Source organism: Scyliorhinus torazame, chromosome 10 (genome assembly GCF_047496885.1).
Source record: "Scyliorhinus torazame isolate Kashiwa2021f chromosome 10, sScyTor2.1, whole genome shotgun sequence".
Classification (NCBI taxonomy): domain Eukaryota; kingdom Metazoa; phylum Chordata; class Chondrichthyes; order Carcharhiniformes; family Scyliorhinidae; genus Scyliorhinus; species Scyliorhinus torazame.
The window spans coordinates 255,241,191-255,259,954 of record NC_092716.1 but is presented as its reverse complement, the minus strand read 5'-3'; the positions used below and the strand labels follow the sequence as shown (position 1 = coordinate 255,259,954).

The 18,764-nt window shown below is 49.1% G+C and overlaps 1 protein-coding gene across 3 annotated transcripts in view; it reads left to right on the top strand.

Moving 5' to 3' along the window:
* The window catches only part of prmt3 (protein arginine methyltransferase 3), a 306,241-nt gene that overhangs the window by 242,776 nt on the left and 44,701 nt on the right, over positions 1–18,764 (top strand). For all 3 annotated transcript variants that reach the window (XM_072466697.1, XM_072466696.1, XM_072466698.1), the window contains one exon: positions 13,529–13,579. In XM_072466697.1, coding sequence (XP_072322798.1) covers positions 13,529–13,579 — 51 coding nt within the window. The remainder of the gene's footprint in view (positions 1–13,528; positions 13,580–18,764) is intronic.

The following is an 18,764-nucleotide window of genomic DNA, read 5'->3' as shown; positions in this document are numbered from 1 at the left end:
CTGCCACCATTTCCAAGTGGCGATTGCTTAGAATTGAGAGGGTGGATTACGAGTCCAGCCAGATAGCTCGAGTCCGTCAGCCTGCCTCTCCAGGGAAGCTGCGGATGGGAACGTGCCAGAGACTGCAGTCACCTCTCTCTCATTGTCCCCGCTTGACATTTTACCACGGCGGGCCAAAGGTGCAAGAGCCTGCTGCACATTATAGACTGCCGAGGCAGCAGGCAGACCCCGAGTACATGACCTGAGTGAGGATGGTGTGCGTGTGGGGGGGGGGGGGGGGGAGTGGAGAGAGGGCAATGTGTATTGATCACCGTGGTTCTGTAACAGAGAATAATAACTTGTGCATTTCAGGCATGGCTAGAATTCATCAGCCCCCTGTCATACAATTTTGTTGCGTGAGCCTCCTTCAATCTGACTTGTCCATGTCAATGTGCGCTGATTTGCATTAATCTGTTCTGTAGGTGAATTAACAAGCTCTGCAGTGATTAAATGGAACAATCCCTAGGAGGCAACTGTAAATGTGTAACAATTATAAGAAGTGTGGATTACGTGCTGTACCTGTCAGCAACCGGATAGGATTTTATCTACTTTATTCTTCACATTCTAGTATCATCTCCTGTGATGTATTGTGTTTGGCTAAAAAAAACACGTCTTGCACATGATTGAATTGAAAGGCATAACTATCATTCCCAGGTACTTTAGATGAAAGCAACAACCCAAAGGGCTATTCAAAAATACCAGCTCTAAATTTCTAACATCTCACTGTCCCAGGATTTTACTTTGCTGGTACAGCACTGTCTCATTCATGTAGGTTATTCACGAAGGCCCCGCCTTCTCAACCTTTGCCCCTCGCCTGAGGTGTGGTGACCCTCAGGTTAAATCGCCACCAGTCAGCTCGCCCCCTCAAACGGGAAAGCAGCATATGGTCATCCGGGACTGTGGCGACTTCACCTTTTTCGACATTGTTACACCGCTGTCGATGGGAGCTTATTGTGAGCGAATCAGCTGCTGAAAATCCTGCATTACAACAATAACCAGACTTCAAAAACGTACTTAACTATAAAGTGCCAGTGAAGATGAGGAAAGGTGCTATATAAATGCAGGTTTTCTTTCTTTCCTTCCTCCAATTCCATCAGCTACTCTAACTCTGGGCTTTTCTCCCGACCTCCACATTCATTACCAAACCGTTGATCGCAGAATCTTTAGGGAACACATTTCTGTTGTCTCCTGTTTTCTTTGTTCCTCAAAATTTGGTCCTTTGTGCCTCCAAACCCCTGCCCTTCTGTGGCAGAACCTTTAGGTGCCTCAGCCCCGCACGTGAGACTAAAGTTCTTAATGTCCCTCTTCATTTTTAAGATATCGTACATGCATTTGTAAAAGTCACATTTTTGAGATCAAGCTTTTAGGCAAAGAGTAGGGAGTCGACTTATACACGTGCCGTATTTTTGATGGGTTGAAATCCATGCTAGTTCTTGGGAGCTGCCATGAATGGTAGCACGGGCAGCACGGCGGCACAGTGGTTAGCACAATTGCTTCACAGCTCCAGAGTCCCAAGTTCGATTGCGGCTTGGGTCACTGTCTGTGCAGAGTCTGCACGTTCTCCCCGTGTGTGCGTGGGTTTCCTCCGGGTGCTCCGGTTTCCTCCCACAATCCAAAGATGTGCAGGTTAGGTGGATTGGCCATGATAAATTGCCCTTAGTGTCCAAAATTGGCCTTAGTGTTGGGTGGGGTGACTGGGTTATGGGGATAGGGTGAGGGTGTGGGCTTGGGTAGGGTGCTCTTTCAAAGAGCCGGTGCAGACTCGATGGGCCGAATGGCCTCCTTCGGCACTGTAAATTCTATGATTCTATGAATGACACTTGCTCAGTGGCTGCTGGCCATGGTTCTGAATTCAGTTAGAATGTGCCCACCTGGGCTATCTACTGATGACAAGAAAAGAGCAATTGTGAAGAAGATAGACGAGACTGTTCCCACCAACCCCACTCCCAAAACCAGTGCCAAGTATATGAAAATGTAATTATTTTCAGCTAACGGTCAGGGTCGTCGTATCCACAAGATGGACTATTACATGAGTATATACAGTATTCTTGGAAGCAGCTTGTTAAACAAGCTCTTGGTCTTTTTTTTTCTAACTCCTCTTCTGTCGCTCAGTGTCTGCCCCATTTCCTCTTCATTTGTTACTTTGCGCCTTTTTGTAAAGCTTCCTGGCTTGCTTTCAGTGTTGACGATGCGATGTTAATTAGGGCTGCATCCATACATTTCAGTGTCCAAACAAAATAGATAGCTAGTGTTGTAAAACAAATATAGAAACGCAGAAAATAGGAGCAGGCAGAGGCTATTCGGCCCTTCGAGCCTCACCAAGAGACACCAGCTGGGTCGGCACTGCTTCCCACAAATGGGGACCAGGTGGAATGGCACTGGGGGGGGGGGGGGGGGGGGGTCACGGGTGCCACCAGGCTCTGCTGATGCCACGCAGGCACCTTGGCCCTGGCACCTTGGTAGTACCACATGGGCACCATGGCAGTGCCACCTGTGTGCCAGCCTGGCATGGCCAGGATGCCCAACTGCACTGCTAGGCTGGCATTTTGCCCACGCTGGGGATTGGGTATGGGCCTCAGGGGGTGTTCCCTGCCGGGGTCCGAAATAGCGTGAGATAGATTGTAGTGCTGGGAATGACCCCGCTAATTATGCCCAGTACAGACTCTGATTTTGTTTTGGTTCGATCCCAACCCATATTCCAGGTGTGGCCTCACCAAGGCCCTGTATAACTGCAGCAAGACATCCCTGCTCCTGTACTCGAATCCTCGCGCAATGAAGGCCAGCACACCATTTGCCTTCTTTACAGCCTGCTGTACCTGTGCGCTTACCTTCAGTGACTGGTGTACGAGGACACCCAGGTCACAATTCCCTTCTCCTAATTTATCTTTTTTTTTAAATTTGTTTATTAAAGCATTTTCATATTAATCAAAACAACCCGAAACAATCAAACAGAAATACACAATGGAAAATAAAAATAAAAAAGCAAAACATACCCAACACCTAATTAACTTGGCACAGAAACTTGCCTAAACCCTTAACAGCTGACGGTGACCAACTCCGTAAAAAGGAAATGAATGGTTGGAATTCGAACGTTTCCGCCGACTCCCTGATGGTGAACTTGTCCTTCTCCAAATGCAGTAATAATATGAGGTCACCCTGCCGAGCAGAGGCACTAGGTGGAGTGGGACACCTTCACCAACGCATAATTAGCCCCCGGGCGATCAACGAGGAAAAGGGCGAGGATATCCACTTTCACCCCCGACTGTATCACCGGTGAATCTAACACTCTGAATGTGGTCACCAGCGAACATGGATCCAAATCTGCACGGAGTAAATGCAAATTACTGCGGATGCTGGAATCTGAAATCAAAAGAGAAAATGCTGGAAAATCTCAGCAGGTCTGGCAGCATCTATAGGGAGAGGAAAGAGCTAACGTTTCGAGTCCAGGTGACCGTTGGTCAAAGCTGTGGATGGACGTTTTCCCCGTGTCTGCGTGGGTTCCCTCCGGGTGCTCCGGTTTCCTCCCACAGGTCCCGAAAGACGTGCTTGTTAGGTGAATTGGACATTCTGAATTCTCCCTCTGTGTACCTGCACAGGCGCCGGAAAGTGGCGACTAGGGGCTTTTCACAGTAACTTCATTGCAGTGTTAATGTAAGCCCACTTGTGACACTAATGATTATTATTATTGTTAATGAAAGCTAGCCTTGGCAAGATGAAAGGGTAACGTCCCTAGGTGCGCTCTCCTCCCAGGGGGCTTGACCGGGAGACATTCACTCTTGTCTAAATTCCACCTGTACTCAGATTAGGAGCCAAAAATGCTCAGCAGCTTCATTATGGCTTCCGTGGAGGGCACTGGGTCAATAATACAGAGAAGTAGGTCATCTGGATAAAGGGGCAGCTGATGCTCCACCCCTCCCCGATTTATACCCCTCCACTTAACAGAGGACCTCAGCGTAATAGCGAGCGGCTCTATTGCCAAAGCAAACAGGAGCAGGGATAATGGACATCCCTGCCTCGTGTCCCTGTTCAATGGAAAATAAACAGAATTTGGGGGCCTTATACAGTAGCCTAATTCAAGAAATACATCTGTGGCCAAAACCAAACCTCCCAATAATCTCAAATAAAGAGGTACGAGGCGACAGTGATTAGCACTGTTTCTTCACAGCGCCAGGGACCCGGGCTCGATTCCCGTTTGGGTCACTGTCTGTGCGGAGTCTGCACGTTCTCCCCATATCTGCGTGGGTTTCCTCCGGGTGCTCCGGTTTCCTCCCACAGTCCAAAGATGTGCAGGTTAGGTGGATTGGTCATGTAAATTGCCCTTAGTGTCCAAAAAAGGTTAGGTGCGGTTACGGGGATAGGGTGGAGGTGTGGGCTTGCGTAGGGTGCTCTTTCCAAGAGCCGGTGCAGACTCGATGGGCCGAATGGCCTCCTTCTGCACTGTAAATTTTATGATTATAAATACTCCCAGTCCACTCTATAAAATGCCTTTCTGACACCCAGAGAAACAATCACCCCTAGTTCGGTCACCGAGGAGGGGGGAAAGGCTAACATTTAACAGGCGACGTGTATTGGCTGACAATTAACGGCCCTTCACGGTCCTCTGAGATTATATTTGGGAGGCAAGGTCACAGCCGAAGCGCCAACACCTTGACAAGTAGCTCAACATCCGGGTTCAACAGTGAGACAGGACGGTATAAACCACACTCTGTCGGATTTTTAGTCCTTAAGAATCAAAGAGGTAGTGATGGTGAAGGGCATTGATCCCCGGGATAAGGAGTTGTTGAACATGTCCAGAATTAAAGACACCAGCTGCTCTGAGAAATTCTTATAAAATTCAACCGGAAAGCCATTCGGACCAGGAGTTTTGCCAGATTGGGATGGGTAGGCCGTCCAAAAATACAGACCGGACCAATCTATTCGCAGGTGGCTCCGATCTACAAAGATCATGATAGAAAGATTCAATGGTTATCGCTCCAATTGTGTATCTGTGTGATCTCCTGCCTGCTCTTTCAGCTGTGAGCCAAAAGATGACTGACCTACTCCCAGTATTCGTAAAACTGGCAGCTGACATACCGTCCTGCTAGTTCGGACTGCTGTTTGCAATTCATTACTACCTGCCCGAAACTCCGGGGTAGGATTGAGCGGGTACCAGAGGTCCACTGCAAGAATGGAATCCACCAGCCTCTGCTGCTCCACCCTCACTGTCCTCACCTTTTTAGGGGATAACTCCCCCCCCCCTTCCCCCCCCACACTTAAGTGAGTCGGTGGAGCCTCCCCGAACAGGCGCCGGAATGTGGCGACTAGGGGCTTTTCACAGTAACTTCATTGAAGCCTACTTGTGACAATAAGCGATTTTCATTTCATTTTCATTTCAAGAACAGACAGGAAACCCCAACAATATAACAAGTCAACACACCTGTCGACAGAACCGAAAACTCAATTACACCGCGCCCAACTTGTGTTTTATTTTTTAAAAAATTTTAAATGTATTTATTTATTTTTCTTCCCCCCCCCCATGAGGATCTGTCTCCCCCACATGAGGATCTGTCTCCCCCTCAATGAGGATCTGTCTCCCCCTCAATGAGGATCTGTCTCCCCCTCAATGAGGATCTGTCTTCACCCAATGAGGATCTGTCTTCCCCCCCCAATGAGGATCTGTCTTCCCCCCCAATGAGGATCTGCCCCCCCCCATGAGGATCTGCCCTCCCCCAATGAGGATCTGCCCCCCCAATGAGGATCTGCCCCCCCAATGAGGATCTGCCCCCCAATGAGGATCTGCCCCCCCAATGAGGATCTGCCCCCCAATGAGGATCTGCCCCCCCCCAATGAGGATCTGCCCCCCCAATGAGGATCTATCTCCCCCCCCCAATGAGGATCTGTCTTCCCCCCCCACCCCCAATGAGGACCTGTCTTCCCCTCCCCCCAATGAGGGTTTCACTTCCTCCCCTCCCCCCCCCCCCCCCAAAAAAAAACAATCAGGGCCATTTTACCCCTCCCCCATTAGGGTCTCAGCCCCAGCACAAGTGAGTGCTCGAGCGCAGGCGGTTGATGCGCGCCGGGGGGGGGGGGGGGGGGGCCCAACTTGTGTTTTTTAACGAACGAGTCCGCCTCTCCTGGTGCGTCGAAGATATTTTCCCTCCAAAGTTATTCTGAGCCGAGCAGTTGTGGACCAAACCAAACCAGACACCGCTTTTGCAGGGTGGCGTTGACTCCATTGAACGCAGCCCTCTTCTTCGCCAGCTCCTCACCCGTGTCCTGAGAGAACCTGACAGCGTGGCCTTCCCACTGAAGTCATGGTGTTCCTTTGCCCATCTCTAAACCCACTCCTTCTCCTTGAAGCTGTGGAACTTCACTATCACCGTGCGTAGTAGTAGATCTTCAGGACAAGTCCTCGGCCAGAGAGTACGATGGGCTACGTTCAATTCACACGGGGATGTGAATCCACCCTCACCCACCAGCTTACTGAACATGTCTGGATGGTGGGTGTGTCCAGAACCAGGGATCACAGTCTCAGGTAGACAACTTAGGACAGAGATGAGGAGAAATTTCTTCACCCAGAGAGTTGTCGGTCTGTGAAATTCTTTACCACAGGAAGTAGTTGAGGCCAAAGTATTGTATATTTTCAAGTAGCAGTTATCTAAAGCATATCAAAGGATATTGGGGGAAAGCGGAACTAGGCTATTGATTTGGATGATCAGCCATGATCATAATGAATGGTGGAGCAGGCTCGAAGGGCCGAATGGCCTCCTCCTGCCCCTAGTCTCTATGTTTCTATGTAATAGAATGTATAGATAAGTGCCAGCAACCAGACCACAGCGTAGAAGCAGCAGAAAAGTGCTGCAAGAATGTGTTTCAATGCTGCCATGGCCAGAATGATTCAACAAGGTTGAGGGAGCTCTGGACTGTTCTATGTTCTAAGGTAGTAAATCAGGATATGCATATGTGGGAGGAGTGACCTTGAGAACAGCATGCATTTTTCTCCTAATGGAGGCTGTCCCAATTTGTAAATTACAATTTACATGTTCCCAAGATACATTTTTATGCCGTTAAATATGAATAGGTGGAAAAGAAGTGATAGATGGAAAAGTGGAAGCCCCCTCGACCCACCAGCCTTTGGCCTCCGATGAGGGTGATCACATCAGTTGCGAAACAGGCAGTGTTTATACACACTGGCCTTCTATATACATCCAGATCATTCATCAACCTGCACTTACAAATTGGACTTTACTGCCGTCCCATGTGAGAAAGCTACCTGGGGACACAGCCTCATTTGAAATTGCCCTTCAGGCTCCTTTGATGGTTCAATGAGTAAACTATGTTGCCTAACGTATTACTGAGTGACACAGACAGACCTCCGTGCTTCCAGATTTGATCCCTGGTCTCGGCCGAGTTGTGACGTTTTTGAAGTGAGTGCGTCTGTAGCTGAGCTGCAGGAGGGCAATTCACATAAAAGGATGCTGGATCTCGTAAACATGTTCCGCTGCAGAATTTTCCACAGATCCCCAAAGACCACAAACGCTCAGACTCACTCCGGCATTCGCATTAATGTTGAATTCGTAGACCCAGATTTTTCAGAGTAGACATTGGTGTTAAAATGAGGATTCCCTGTCCTTCCCAGACAATGCAGAAGACCAGCTAGGGGGGGGCATAACAATTGGCTTTAATGCCCCGACACAAGGAAGAGGAAGAACATCAGCCAGGCCTCCTCCTCATAAATGATTTGAAGGTTATAATATGCGGTTACAGTTGGGTTTGATTGATAAGTGAATAAGGGCGGCAAGGAGGCGCAGTGGTTAGCACAGTTGCTCCAGTGGCCCGAGCTCGATTCCCGGCTTGGATCACTGTCTGTGTGGAGTCTGCACGTTCTCCCGTGTCTGCGTGGGTTTCCTCCGGGTGCTCCGGTTTCCTCTGTTATGGGCCAGGCTTGAGAGAACCCCAAAGTGTATCATGGAGTTCACCTGACCCACAACTTTTAATAGATTGTGGTATGGGGAGCACACGGCCCACTCTACAGGTGTGGTGCAGCAGAAATGGAAAAGTATTTTTTAAAGCAGAACAATTATTCTATGAACTCAAGTTAACCTTTTTAAAACATACAGTGAACATCTTAGCAACCATCAATTCAAATACACCCCCCCAAAGAATACAACACTAAGTAATCCATAATAATTCCCCAAACAACATCCAGAAGACAAAAGAAACACCTTTTAACAGAAGTACATCACGTTTACATTCACTACTGAGAACATTTATAATTCTGAATTCACCAAATGATCAAGAGATAGTCTTTTCATGGCAGAGAGATCAACAGTGCACCTGCTTTGTCTGGCTTCAGGTCCAACACTAAAACAAAACCAAAAAAACACAGACACACCCAAGCTTTTCTCAAAGTGAAACTAAAAAACAGAGCCAGAGCTCAGCTCCACCCACACTCTGACATCACTGCAGTAACATGAGCAGCCAAACATTTCTTAAAGTGACATTCCCATGACACCTCCCACAGTCCAAAGATGTGCAGGTTAGGTGGATTGGCTGTGCTAAATTGCCCCTTAGTGTCCAAAAAGGTTAGGTGGGGTTACTGGGTTATAGGGATGGGGTGGAGGTGTGGGCTTAGGTAGGGTGCTCTTTCCAAAGTCAGGTGCAGGCGTGATGGGCCGAATGGCCTCCTTCTGCACTGTAAATTCTATGATTCTATGATTAACTGAACACACGTGAGAGGGGATGTTAACGCTCCCTCCACAGTGGAAACAAGGTGGGCGGGCAGTTAGAATTGCACATGGGACTGTACCAATCCCAGAAACTGGCTCGGGCCTTCATTAAATATGCAGATCATTTTTGACTAATGGCATTGGAGCTCAATTGCTATTAAATATGGGCCTGTGGCCTCGCCAGAGTCAGGGCCAGAGGACGACCCAGACAGTATTCCTGTTTTTATAACTGTCTCTTTGGGGCCAGAGAAAGTGATAAAGTTCTTGGGTCCCACAAGAAATGTGTTATCCTCATTGGTCAGAGGGAAAGATTTACAGCCATTCCCAATACTTGCAGTCATCCTATCTGTGTGTGTGTGTGACAATTATACAGCCTCTCTCTACTTCATCGGAAGCAGTAGTTTGCAAGTGTCTTCCACGCCAACAAATGTCTGTTTTCTTCATTTATTAATTTGTGTTTTTGGATGTAGCGACCAATGGTATGGGTTGCAAAATTCGCTAATAACAGAAAGAGAAGTAGGAAAATAAGTTGTGAAGAGGACATGAGGCTACAACAGGATATAGATAGGTTAGATGAGCAGGCAAACATCTGGCAAATGGAGAATAATGTGGGCAAATGTCCATTTTGGCAGGAAAAATGAAAAAGAAGCTTCTTATCTAAATGGTGAGAGATTGCAGAGCTCCTAGATGTCCGATTGCAAAAGGTGAGTAAGCAGGCGCAGCAAGTAATTCGGAAAGCGAACAGAATATTTGGCATTCAAGGCCAAGTGCTAGAAAATGCAATTAGAATAGTTCGGTAGTGGTTTTTGATCGGCGCAGACGCAATGGACCGAAGGGCGATTTCTGAGACCTCTGTGATTCCAATGTTGCCATTTGTTGTGAAGGGAACTGATTACAAAAATAGGGAGATTATGCGTGAGTGGAACAGGACACTGCTGAGGCCACATCTGGAATACTGCGTACAGTATCGGTCTCCTTATTTAAGCATAAGCATTGGAAATAATTCAGAGAAAGTTTGCTGGACTAATACATGGAATGGGAGGTTAGTTTTATGAAAGAAGGCTGGGTAAGCTCGGCTTGTATCTGTTGGAGTATGGAGGAGTAAGAGGTGACTTGATTGAAACATATAAGATCCTGAGATGTCTTGACAGGAGCAATGAGGAACGGTTCTTTCTTCCAGTAGGAGAACCTCGAACTTGGGGACCACTGTTTAAAAATAAGGCGTTGCCCATTTAAGACCGAGACGAGAAGAATTTGTTTCTCTCCGAATTTTGAGAGATTTTGGAACTCTCTTCCTCAAATGGCAATGGAAGCAGAATCTCTGAAAGGTTTGAAGGCAGAGGGAGACAGATTCTTGATAAGCAAAGGGGGGGTGAAGGGTTATCGGTGGGTGGGCAGCAATGTGGAGTTGAGGTTAAAATCAGATCAGCCATGATCTTACTGAATGGTGGAGCAGGCTCGAGGGGCCGAATGGCCTGCTCCTGCTCCTAATTCGTATTTTCACATGTGTTCATTGAATAATTGAGTTGAATCTTTTTTTGACGTCACTGACCAAGGTGTTTCCGGACAGTTTTGTGGGGTTCGCTCACAGTCACTCTGATCCCAGCTCAGGTTATGTCATCATTTTAATGTTTGCTTGGAAAAAAAATAGAAGGTCTGAGATTTGGTGTTGACGGTGTGTTTACACCTTCAAAATGGTGGGCTGCCTCTCCTGCTACAGGTAGCATGCTGGCTCTGAGACCAGGCTCTTAACATGATCTTTGTTGCGTTCCACTATATTTTTGTAAGTTTTTGAGTTCTGCTCCAGAGACTCCAGCCCACAATCTAGGCTAGCAGTCCAGGTTCAACACCATGGCCACTGTCTGAGGTGCCACACTTAAGTTGGGATGTTGAACCCAGACACTGACCCGTGCGTGCAAGAGATTCCATTGTGCTATTCGGAGATTTCTCCTGGTGCCCTGGCCACCTTTAACCCCTCAACCTATCCGTAAAATAGATCAGCCGATCGTTATCTCATTGCCGTTCGCAGGGCTGTGCCCGACACCATTGGGCTGCTCTGTTTCTTGCATCGCAACAGCATCCCGCTTCAAAAATAGGCCGTGAACCAGTTTGGAGCATCCTGCGTATTTCAACGGTGCTATACAAATCCAGCATTCCGCTATCAAAATTAAATTATGGTTAAACTGACATTCAAACTAAAGCTGTCACTAATTTCTTGACAGGAAAGCACTTATCCACGGATCTGTGATCTTGCTTAAATTAAATCTCGGTTAACTGGTTTGTAGTCAGCTGGTCAAAGATAGGGCTGTAAACTTCCAAGGCGTGGAATTCTCCCAAATAATGACAAAGGGAAGGAACTTCTCAAAAGGGAACAAAGTCGCCGAGCTCGCATTTAGCCGCGTGTTTCCCGGCACACGCAGTGCCCAGAAACACGTGGCTATTCAATGCGACTCATGTTGAATAAGGGAACAGGGAACATGCGGCCAAGGCTGCTCAAAGCCCCGGTTTTACAACGGGGAGCTCTGCTCGCCAGGACTCCCCATTGTAGCAAGACATAGGCTGATCTCCGAGGTCCCCCACAAAAAATCCCCGCCGCCCCCCCCCCAAACACAATATGGGAGGGTCCTCAGCCCCCCAACACCACGCCGCGCAACCCCAGCCTGACCGCGCACGTGCAAAACATGCAGCGTGGCATCTTGGCAGTGCCCATGCCAGCTGACAGTTCCACGTGGGTACCTTGTCACTGCCAGGATGGCATCCAGGTGGTACTGCCAGGGTGCCAGGCTGGCAATGCCAGGGTACCCAGGTGGCAACAGCATTGCCACAGCACCACCCTGCTCAAGCTATGGGCCTTCGATCCTCTTGGAGACCATCCCACGAGTGCCTTTCCATCTGGTCCCCACGGTCTCTGAGGCAAAGGGGTTGAATCTGCACATTAAAGTGAGGCTTACTGCCTCACTCTAATATGCAGATTTGCCAAAAAGAGATTGCGCGGGATTCACCTTGCAACGTCTCGCGGGATTGCATTGAATTTCGCGCGGCGTTGCGAGCCGGGTGGATCCCGGGAGCGGGGTCTTCCAGCTTTCAATGGCACACTGCTCCGCTGTGCAGCGTGGCTGTAGGATCGCGCTCGAAGAGTCATTTTAAACGGGAATCACAGGGTGATTGGGCCAGGTGTATGGGTACGATTCAGAACGCAATTCACCCACACTTGGTCATTTTCTGGAGCTTCGGGAGATTCTCAGTGAAAAATCCGACACTTAAAATATTTTCTGGAATTGGGAACTAAAGACGCCGGCAAGACTGGTCCTCCGAGATTGGGGCGCTCTTTTTAAACGTTGCTCAGATCTCAAAGCTCAGTTGAAGGTCCCCTACACTCCCCATCCACGGACATCGCAAACCCCCACAAACATGGGCAACACCCCCAAACCTTGACCCCAGAGGGGCAACCTTCCTCCCATCAATAAATTTCCTCGTCACCAGCCCCCCCCCCCACACCACCCAGGCATGAGGGTGACCTGGCCCCCCCCCCAACATACACTCCCCCCCCCCCCCAGTGAGCACACCCCACTATGGAGTCGCTGAGGGCCCTCCCCACCCCCGCTTTTGGCCACTCCTGCTTTAAGATCAGCCTCCCCCTCTACCCGCTTCAGACCCCACCCTTCATACCCCCTCTTCACGCTCCCCCTTTATGCCCCCCTTTATGCATCTCCTTCACCCTTCCTTTTCATAGCCATGGCCCCCCTCAGGCCCCACACCTTGGCAGTGCCCTTTGACACCCTGGCACTTGGGCAGTGCCAACCTGGTACCCTTGCAGTGCCAACCTGGCACACTGCCAGGGTGCCATATTGGCACTGCCCAGGTGCCACATTGGTACTGTCTGGGTGCCAGGGCACTGGTCTACCCTGTTCCTGACCACACGATGTTGCAATAGCCTCCGAACTCCCGGCATGGTCATCGCGCCGGGTCTGCGTTTTTGGAAACCAGTACAGATTTGCGCCGGGCTCACGCTGCGCCAGTGATGCCAGTGAATCCCGGGAGCTGGTTTAAAGACTCATTTAAAAGTGAGGGCGTAATCCAGATCGTGCCAGACGCTGTGGGCTGGGAGCATCGTGATCGGTTCGGCACCCTGCACGAACCCCATTTAGGGACTCTCCTGCTATTTACCGGAATAACGGGATCAGCGCCGGGTGCAACGCGGCCAGAGAATCGCGCACAAGATCTCTTCCTCCAATTCTGCCCACAAATGTCTAAACCTTCCCCACCTCTCCCCTCCTTTGCAATGCTCCTTAAGACTGACCTCCTTGATCAAGTTTTTGCTGACATATCGTAATGTCCCTTTGTTCGTTGTTTGTTTGTTTGTTTGTTCTTTGCCCCCTCGCCTGGCTCAATGTCAAGTTGCCTGATAAGCACTACAGTAAAGCACCTTGGGATGTTTTTCACTCTTAAAGGCGCTATACAAATGCAAGTTGTTCCTGTAGCGGCTGAAGGTTTCCCTATGAAGATGCAATTCTGCAGCTCGCTGCACAGTTACCATTTTAATAGTCCGCTGGGAAAAGAAAATGTCACACAACTGGTTTAAGATGATGCAGTGCTACATTTGTGATAAATATTTATTGTGGCTATGGGAAACAAATAATTTTTAAAATGTAACAAGGAGCGAGTCTCAAAGTGAATGCCGGCATTGACTAACCACCAGTGTATTGCATCTGCTGTCACATTATTCAGAGAGTTGAACACATTTATGATTTTTGATTTAGTGTTGTGTGTTTTTTTAAAAGGCAATTTCCGGCCACTTCGATATTTTATTTGAGAAGAATTGCAGCAATAAGGTAAGTACCTTCGCTCTGCGAAGCGCATTTACAATTGTCTGATTTTGTCAAGTTAAATGGCAAGAACTGATTGGTGGAATCTTACTGTTCAGAAGGAGGCCATTCAGCCCATTTTCACTGTGCTGATCAGCTCTGAACGCTCTCTGGTGCAACCATACCCGTTGTCTAGCTCAAGAACTAAGGCCATAACGACCTCAGCTAATGAAGTAAATTATGCCACCTCCTTTCCAAACCACCTTATCGCCCTGTCCTGCCACGCTCTGTAGACATGCATCCCAAGTGCGCCTACACATCTGAGAATCATATATTGCCAATTCCCTCACTTTGTCTGCCTTCCCCAAATACATGGGGCGGGATTCTCCGGTTGGCCAGTCGTGTTAACCTGCAGCGGGATTCTCATTCCCCCCCCCCCCCACCTGCCAATGGGATTTCCCATTGTGGGAAGCCCCACACCGCCGTGGGTACGCTGCCGACGCGACGGAGAATTCCGCCAACGGAGAATACAGCCCATGGTCTCTTCAGTTTATAGATTGGATTCCAATTGCCACTCAACTGCCCACTTGACCAACCCATTGATATGCAGTCTGCAGCTTCCTAACTCCCGGTTCAACCATCCGGCCAATTTTTGTAACATCTGCAAACCTCTTAATCATGGCCACTGCCCTTGGGCAGCACGGTGGCACAGTGGTTAGCACAGTTGTTTCACAGCTTCAGGGTCCCAGGTTCGATTCCCGGCTTGGGTCACTGTCTGTGCGGAGTCCGGATTACATGAAAGGCGCTATATAAATGCAATTGCGTTCTTTTTTTGGGCAGTACTGTAGCACAGTGGTTAGCACTGTTGCTTCACAGCACCTGGGACCCGGGTGCAATTCCCGGCTTGGGTCACTGTCTGTGCGGAGTCTGCACGTTCTCCCCGTGTCTGCGTGGGTTTCCTTCCACAAGTCCAAAGATGTGCAGGTTAGGTGAATTGGCCATGCTAAATTGCCCTTAGTGTCCAAAAAGGTTGGGTGGGGTTACTGAGTTACGGGGGTAGGGTGAAGGAGTAGGCTCAAGTGGGGTGCTCTTTCCAAGGGCCGATGCAGACTCGATGGGCCGAATGGCCTCCTTCTGCACTGTAAATTCTATGATTCTGTGTCTAATTCATTGATCCTTCCACAAAAAACCAAGAGATTCAGCACAAAATCCTGGAAAACCCCAGAGAAATAGCCTATGACTCACTAAAACATCCTTTGGCCGTTACCATTGTCTTCCTGCCACTGGGAATAAAAATCTTTATTAGTGTCACAAGTAGGCTTACATTAACACTACAATAAAGTTACTGTGAAAATCACCTGCAACCTTCCCATGGATCCGATGAGCTTTCTTTTTTCTGAACATTCTGCCTCATCATAAGCTTTGCTATAATCCATGTAGACTACTTCAATGGGCAATAATACTGACGTCCTGTGCTCCACAACTTGCCGCACCCCTAGCCAAGCTGTTCCAGTACAGCTACAACACTGGCATCTACCTGACCATGTGGAAAATTTCCCATGTATGGCCCCTACACAAGAACTAGGACAAATCCAACCCAGCCACTGACTGCCCCATTAGTCTACTCTCGATCATCAGTAAAGTGATGGAAGAGGTCATCAACAGTGCTATCAAGCAGCACTTACTCAGCAACAACATGCTCATGGATGTTCAGTTTAGGTTCCGTCAGGGACATTCAACTCCTGACCTCGTTACACCCATAGTTCAGACATGGACATAAGAGCTGAATGCCAGAGGTGAGGTGAGGTGGGCGCCCTTGACATCAAGGCCACATTTGACTGAGTATAACATCAAGGATCCCTAGCTAAATTGGAGTCAATGGGATTCGGCAAAATCCTGCACTGATTGGAGTCATACCAGGCACAAAGGAAGATGGTTGTGGTGGTTCCTCAGGGTAGTGTCCTCGGCCCAGCTACCTTCAGCTGCTTCATCAATGACCTCTCTTCCATCATACTGCATCAAGACCTGGACAATATCCAGGCTAGGGCTGATGAGTGACAAGTAATAATAATAATCACTTATTGTCACAAATAGGCTTCAATAAAGTTACTCTGTAAAGCCCCTAGTCGCCACAATCTGGCGCCTGTTCGCGGGGAGGCCGGTATGGGAATTGAACCCGCGCTGCTGGCCTTGTTCTGCATTACAAGCCCTCTGTGCTAAACCAGCCCTTAACATTCATGGCAGGCAATGACCATCTCCAACAAGGGAGGATCTAACCATCACCCTTTGACATTCAATGGCATTACCGTCGCTGAATTCCAAATCCCCCACTATCAAGATCCTGGGTGTTACCGTTGATCAGAAACTGAACTGGACTAGCCATATAAATAGCCAGTCAAAGGCTAGGAATCCTGCAGCGAGTAACTCACTTCCTGACCCTCCAAAGCCTGTCCACATTCTGCAAGGCACAAGTCAGGAGTGTAATGGAATACTCTCCATTTACCTGGATGAGTGCAGCTCCAACAACACTCAAGAAGCTCAACACCATCCAGGACAAAGCAGCTTTATTGCTACCTTTAATACACCCACGGGGATGCCCTGACTGATCTCCCCGTGGGACTGGTGCAATATGAGCTTCCCCGCTAGTGGGTGGAGGCTCGCCCAGCTGGGGCTCATAAGAACTCAGTATAAAGGCCGGCACGGATAGGACCACCAGGTGGGTTGTCCCAACAGGACTGTACTCTGTAAATATATTCGGTGCCGTGGGCAGACTTTGTGTGACCATAAATAAATCGGTGTTCACCTTACCGCTCGGCTTGCTGGGTCTTAATGCCCCCTTCAACAAACATTCAGTGCACGATCTACCCGAATGGGAACAGAGTCCCGTAACACGGGGGATTAGCCGGGTGTTTCCCCCCACTCGAAGCGCTGATAAACACCACGCTATTGATCGGCCATTCAGCGTGATCGGGGGCCTCAGCAGGGAACGTGCGTCCGAGGCTGCACTTAGTCCCGTTTTCTGCTCTGTGGAGCTCGGTTCGCCGGAACACTTCAGTGAAGGATGAGATCGAGATGCCACTTTTAAATGGCAACACGATCTCTCGACCCCCCCCCCCCCCCCCCAACATGACCACCGCACCCTCCCAAAGCCCCAACCCACCTATAAGGGGCCCCCTGCAACCCCACACACCCACGCAGGGTACCCCTGGACCCGATCTGCAGCACAGGAGAAATGTCAGCTTGGCATCCTGGCAGTGCCACCTGGGCATCTTGGCAATGCCAGCGTGCCACCCTGCCCAGAGGGAAAGCACCTGGGGCCCTCCGATACCTTGGGGCACCAACACGAGTGCGGTTCCACCTGGTCCCCTATGGTGGAGACCAGCACTGAATGATGCTCACTTGAGATCTCCAAGGTTGCCTTTCGGGCGTAACGTGGCCGGTAGATCTCACCCTCCGTCCCTCCACCACCGACGAACAGCGGCAGCCGTGTGTACCATCCACAAGATGCACTACAATAACTCACCAAGTTCCTTAGGCAGCACCTTCCAATCCCACGACCATTACCATCTAGAAGGACAAGAGCAGCAGATGCCTGGGAACACCACCAGCTGGAGGTTCCCCTCCAAGTCACTCACTGCCCTGACTTGGAAATATATCGCCGTTCCTTCACTGTCGTTGGGTCAAAATCTTAGAACTCCCCCCCTAACAGCACAGTTAATCCCATAAATTAATTTTCTTTTTAAAACTTCAAACTCACTTTTCTCCTCAAAACTCTTTATTACCTTATCAAAAACAATTCAGTTATGCTAGCCAAGCAGAATATTCGATGACCAAATTCATGCCAACTGTCCCTGATTAATCTATGGCTTTCGAAATAATGACTCATTCTGTCTCTCAGAACTTTTTCCAACAATATTCCCACCACTGAGGTTCGGCTGCCAGGCCTGCAATCCCTTTTTTAATTACCGCTACATTTGGGGTCTTCCTGCACCATTCCTGTCGGGAGAATGGATTGCTTTTTGATGCTTCGAGGCTCTGCGTTTTCCTCCCATGCGTCTCTGAACAGCCTGGGATGCATTTTGTCTGGGCCCGGGGAATTATCCCCCGTTAAAGGTGCTAACCCCCTAAATGTTTGCTCTTTCACTGTGGCCAAAGTCTTCTGTCCTCTTTTGCGGCTGGGGTTCCGGGGTGCCACTGAATGGAGTTCTGGCTGGGACGCCAAATTCTCACTTCTCGCTGGTGCCACGGACGGGTCCGGACAATCCCATCCTGTTCTTGTCCCATCCAATATTTCCTCCCTTCTCCTTAATTGCAACGTCTGCATCATTCACCTCTTTTGGAAAGATTCACTGGAAACGCCAGGACATTCCGTCCTGGTCCCCACCTGCCCATGGCCGGACCTGCTGCGGGGGTCCCGCCTTCGGGGATACAACCGGCCAGCCAAAAACTCCATTGGCATTCCGCAGGCCCGAAGATCCCGGCGGTGGATGGAGCCGGTAGGTTCCAGCGAAAGGTTTCACTCAGAAACCAGGCACACACACAAGATACCTTGTGGGTCTCTTCTAATAGGCCCTACTCCTCCCTAATGTACCCATTGCCTTTTATGTACCTATGGAAACACGTTTGGGTTTTCTCTGATTGTAATTGACTGTTTTTTGACACCCTCTCTTTGATTTTCTCATTTGTTTTTATAATTTTACCCTGGGATTTTTTTGTACTGTGGGATTTCTGCAGTAGTTAGTTCTCAGTATGGAATGAAATGAAATGAAATGAAAATCGCTTATTGTCACAAGTCGGCTTCAAATGAAGCTACTGTGAAAAGCCCCTAGTCGCCACATTCCGGCGCCTGTTCGGGGAGGCTGTTACGGGATAACAGACAAGCAGCTAATGGGCACAGAGAACAGGCCATGACCAATAAGCAGGCAGGACACTCAGGGGTGGGATCTGACTATAAAAGACACGAGGCACTCACACTCCGCCTCTTTCCACTGATGAACATCTAGAGAGTCAGTCAAGGGTGTTGTTACAATCTCACACCTCCACCACGTGGCTAAGAGCTAGTCTGGTTCAGTCAGACAGAGTAACCACACTTAAGTTAGCAGAGAGTCGAACTCAGAGAACTGAGCTAACTGTGCTATTCGTTCAATAAACCTGATTGAACGAGCTTCAAGGTCTGGAGTAGCTTTCTGGTCTAAGCTGCATCCAGTTGCAG